Source organism: Prosopis cineraria, unplaced genomic scaffold, assembly GCF_029017545.1.
Source record: "Prosopis cineraria cultivar Desert tree isolate PC_DT_omini unplaced genomic scaffold, ASM2901754v1 PC411, whole genome shotgun sequence".
In the NCBI taxonomy this organism is placed as follows: Eukaryota; Viridiplantae; Streptophyta; class Magnoliopsida; order Fabales; family Fabaceae; genus Prosopis; species Prosopis cineraria.
Window position 1 is genome coordinate 43,139 of NW_026555736.1, and position 5,424 is coordinate 48,562.

At 27.7% G+C, this 5,424-nt stretch overlaps 1 protein-coding gene across 1 annotated transcript; it reads left to right on the top strand.

Annotated features, from left to right (window-relative positions):
- The first annotated feature begins 635 nt into the window (after positions 1–635).
- LOC129296994 (zinc transporter 1-like) lies at positions 636–4,030 on the top strand. The gene is made up of 3 exons (XM_054935394.1): positions 636–1,269; positions 1,370–1,519; positions 3,624–4,030. Exons 1-3 carry the CDS (start codon positions 907–909, stop codon positions 3,927–3,929), a joined length of 819 nt encoding a protein of 272 aa, XP_054791369.1. The 5' UTR covers positions 636–906; the 3' UTR covers positions 3,930–4,030.
- Positions 4,031–5,424: the final 1,394 nt, after the last annotated feature.

Here is a 5,424-nt window from a genome sequence, read left to right on the forward strand (position 1 = left end):
GGGTGATTTATGGATACTGGATATGTTCTGTTATCTTTTGTTTATAACATGTATATTATGCATAGCATTAAATCATACACTATTTTCAGATTTCCCCGTCAAATGCAAGGTTTTTAATTTGTTAAAATCATCATAACTCTGTATCAAAGCACCTAAATATGGTCGTAACTGAGAAGTGCATGATACTAATTTAAATATTTAATGCTACTATATTTGTATCATTTCCTCCTTAACTGACAAATATTTTGGCGTCTAATTTACATGACAATGACGCCAAAATTAATACAAAAAATTTAATAATTTCTTTAAAATTTTAAATATCTAATTTACTTTAATTATTTCATTCAAATCTTAATCCTCCTTTCATATTATGTGTTGTAGATTTTTTATGTAATTTTAAATAAAATATTTTAAATATCTCACAAAAATACTTATTTTCTAGTTGCTGAAGGAACTTAAATACTTTACAAATTAAAATGTTTGTACACACGTCGTGGTTACACTAGAATTAATTGAGAATAAAAATAAACTAAATTATTCATAAAAATAAAAGACATAAACTAAACTAAAACCACACAATTCTCTCTTATATACACGCACTTTTCTTTAAAAAAAGATATACACGCACTTTATCTGGTCCTCTAGTTTATTCTAGATAACTTCCCTCCGCCATGTCCAAAGTACCCGAATCTTCACATTCTTTTTCTTCCTCTTACTAGGCCTTCCAACCCTAGTTGTTTCAGACTGTACATGTGATAAAGAAGACGACAAACATGATGACAAAGCCCTTCTCAGCTACAAAATAGCAGCCATAGCTTCCATACTCGTGGCGAGTGCAATCGGAGTTTCGATTCCAAGCATTGGAAAGTTCTGCCGGCATTAAGCCCCGAGAATGACATCTTCTTCATGATCAAGGCCTTCGCCGCCGGCGTGATACTGTCCACTGGATTCATTCACGTGCTCCCTGATGCATTCGACAAGTTGAGGTCTCCTCGCTTGGGTGATCATCCATGGAAATTTCCCTTCACAGGCTTCGTGGCTATGTGTACGGCCATGGGAACCCTCATGGTGGATGCTCTTGGCACTGTGTATTTCAAGAAATTTCACATGAGAACAACCCAACAAACTGAGGCGATCGGAGACCAAGAAGAAGATCATACAGAACATGTTCATGTTCACGTTCGCGCAACACATGATCATGCTCATGGGTTGTCATCGGATTATTCTTCTGGCTCGTCTCAACTTCTTCGTCACAGAGTAATATCACAAGTATGTATAATAACTGTGTAATCTTCTTCATCACTCATTAGTTTTCAAAGAATATATGTGATGAAAGCGATGGCTGTGGTTTGAATGATATTATATACAGGTGTTGGAGCTTGGGATAATAGTGCATTCAGTGATAATAGGAATATCTTTGGGAGCATCCGAGGATCCAAAAGAGATAAAACCTCTGGTCGCTGCTTTAACTTTTCATCAATTCTTTGAAGGCATGGGTCTTGGAAGCTGTATCACTCAGGTGTGTGGGTTTCTTCTGACTAGAATATAAGATATTTTCTACTGGTAACTGGAGTTTAGTTTATTAGCCAAGGTGGCTAGCCAGTCCAACGTCACAAGCCAAGTTTAAATCCTAGCTGAGAGAGAGTGCTCACATAAGATTACCTTCTGACATATATATACCTATTAAACACCAATACTTCAAATTATTTCACATATTCCTATCGATATTATATTCGATCCATACTTTTTTAATACATATCTATAAAGTATCAAAATAATATTTTTAATGTTAAAAAATTTTAATTTTTGATATGCATCCGATATTTCTAGATTGCTAATTAATACTTGAAAACCAAAAATTTTTAAAATTAAATTTATCAAAACTTGCAATATTAAACTTTTATTACTAAATCATTTTTTATTTTCTTTTAAAGTCAAAGATTAGATTTTTCTTAAAAAAATAAGTTTAAATATTACATTTTCTTAATTATAAAAATGTGAAAAATGTAATCTTATGATGGTTTGAGGAGGATGCAATATTGATACTATATCTATTGATAGGGACTAGGTGGTAAGCAATTAGATATAAATAAAGTAAAAATACAATTAATGATTATATTGGACTGGTATTATTATAAAGGACTATATATGTAGCCAATTTGAATATTTCTAAATTAAAATTATATTTTTAATATTTTATAAATATATATATGTATTGAAATGTATCATATATTAAAAAAAATGAAAGTATCGATGTATTGGATACTCGTATCAGTATCCGTGCAACCTAGCCTATGAGCAATAAAAAAGTTAGAGATATTACAAAAGAAATTAAAGGAAATTAAGATAGACTAATTTTCTTCACTAAAATTAATATCACAATAAAGCATGAGGATTATAATTTGGTACAATTAAAGAGGGGTAATATTGAAAAAAGATATAATCACTATATATTTGCCTTATATATAGAATAAAATAAAACTAATCAAAAGGAGGATATATATATATATATATATATAGAGAGAATTGTCTTTTTTTTTTTGGGGTAAATATCCGAAAGATTAAACACATAATTGGGAGGATTATTAGCTGATCATAGTACCACCAACCTAATAATTTCCCCCTTAATTGAATAGATACAGTAATTAATTATTGGAGCTTTCATTTGTGGAAAAGTCATAAGATTTGAAACATCATGGGAATCAAAGTGGTCCATTGCATGCCAGTGGGCCACTTGGTTTTAGTACTAATGAGATTTGGACCATCTAGATCAGATTTGGATGTTCTAAAATTTAAAGTATTATTATATTTTTTTATTTTATATTTATTAAAATAAAAATTAAAAATAATTTTATTAATTTTTATTTATAATTTGACATAGATTAGTTTTGGAGGGTTTAATTTAATATTTAAATTTTATAAATTTCTTATATTACTATACAATTTAAATTTAATCTGGTGTTAATGTGAACTGTGCATAGTATATTTGAATAGTCAATATACCAATTATAAAAATTTTATTGTTAAATTAAATCTAGATTATATTAAAAATAAAACAATTTATTAAAATTATTTTTATAATTTTTTATTTTAATAAACATAATATAATAATATTTTAAATTTAAATTATTCAAATCAAAATCTAAATAATCTAGATCTCAGTGAGCACCAAAGTTAGGTCTCATGTTACTTTTGGACTAGTTTTTAGCGGTAGCTCGCCACTGCCCACAAGGACCAGGCTTTGGTGCTCAAATAACATGATAGTACAAGAAATGGAGCTAGAAAGCTTTTTTTTTTTTTTTTTTTAACTTTCTAATTTATGCTTTCTCTGGTTTAAAATAATCATTTTAAATTTTTAATAAAATGAAAATAGTGATATCTTTGTCAAATACTTATTAAATTTTGCAAGAAATTATTATTCTGAAACAAGTGTAGTAATATTTAGAATAAACATGGGAAGTACCATTCTTATAAAATTATTTATTTTATCTTTTTTTATTTTATAAAGAAACTCACAGAAATTTTAATGCAGCATTCGAGAACAAAAAAATATACACAATCATTTTACTGAAGACAAAGTTTTATAAGTTGTTGAAATTCTTATTCATGATATATAATTGCAGGCAAAATTCGAGAACAATGCCATCGCAATTATGGGATTATTCTTCGCTCTGACTACACCGGTGGGAATAGGAATTGGTATGGCGATTAGTGAAGGATACGATGAGAATAGTCAAAAAGCTTTGATTTTTGAAGGAATTTTCAATGCAGCTTCGGCAGGAATCTTAATTTATATGGCTCTTGTTGATCTTCTAGCTGCAGATTTTATGAACGATAGAGTGCTAAACAGTACTCACCTTCAATTTAGGGCAACTTTTTCTCTACTTTTAGGAGCTGGTTTAATGTCTCTTTTAGCCAAATGGGCTTGACTTTTATAGTATTTTGTCAGTAGTTTTAAAATTTTTGTATTCAATACAGAGCTAAATAAGTTAAAGTAAACATGTACGTAGCAGCTTTCTTGTTTGTAGTATATTTGGGTGGAAGAAAATTAAAAGGAAAAAATAATAATGAAAAATTTATTTTTAAAGCCATAATTTATCAGAAAGTTTTGTTGGTTTGGTATATGCACCTAGCTCACATCTAGTCGTCAAAATTTGTGGATGAATTGTGTTGATTTGGATTCAGGATTTATGCTCAGCATCTTACGTGGTATGTTAACGCTTGTCTTAAATTTTTTAAAGTATAGTACGATCACACTCATTCTTTATTTATGTGTTCAAGACTCTGTGTGTGTGTGTTTGTAGAGTAGAATAGAAGAAACTTCAACGAAAGGGAAAGACTACTTTTTTGGAACCAACGGAAATTAAAAAAAATATGTTTTAGGATATTGGAAAATTTTGTGATTAGAAACAAAGCGCTTTGAAGATTTGTCTGGGACCATTTTCTTATATTTGATTTGATTGTACATAGTTTAAACTTTTTAAATTATTATATATTTAATAATTTCTGAAATAAAATTTAAAATTAAAATTAATGACTTTTCATCTCTCTCTATTTTTTTTTAATTGTTCAGCCAAGCTTAATAAGAAAATTTTTTATCTCTTTATTTTTCTTCTTTTGATTTTCTCTTCTTCTTATCTTTTTCACGTCAGCCAAGCGCTTGTGAATGGTAAAATATGTCTATTTCATGCCAATTAAATATTTATTTAAATTTTTATATTTCATAAGTAAAAACTTTCATTTTGACGATAAATGAAAGTTGTCTTATTAACAAAGGAGAATTTCAATTAAGAACTATCATAAAAACTTAATTTTAGGTGGATTCAAAAAATTTTGAAATTTAAGTTCAGTCAAGGAAACAAAAGCTAAAATAATTTTAACAGTAAAAAGACTAAAATACCCTCTATTTATTATGCAGAATCATTAATTGTTAATTGTTAATTTCTTATTACATTTATTAATTTACTAATATCACTTATAAATTACATCTGTTGTCAAACAATTATTAATATAGTTGTTAATTTGCTAATTTTAATTATTAATTTACTAACATTAGTTTGTAAGTTACAACCTGTCACTTAATTTACAATTAATATTAGTAAATTACAATGCCTATCAGTAATTTACAACTAATGTTAGGGAATTAATAGTAAAGTTAGCAATTTAATAATTGATATTGCTACTTATAATTGAACAACTGATATCAAGTCTTATATAATTATTGACATATCAACTTATATAATTTATAACTCATATTCATAAATTTAAAAGTGAAGTAAGAAAATTAATAACTAGTGATTTTGCATAAGTAAAGGATGTTTGGGTCTTTTCATTGTTGAAATTTTTGTAATTTTTCTCCTTTAGATTAAATTGAAATTTTAAAATTTTTTGGACCCATAAAAATTAAATCCCTTCTTTATTCTT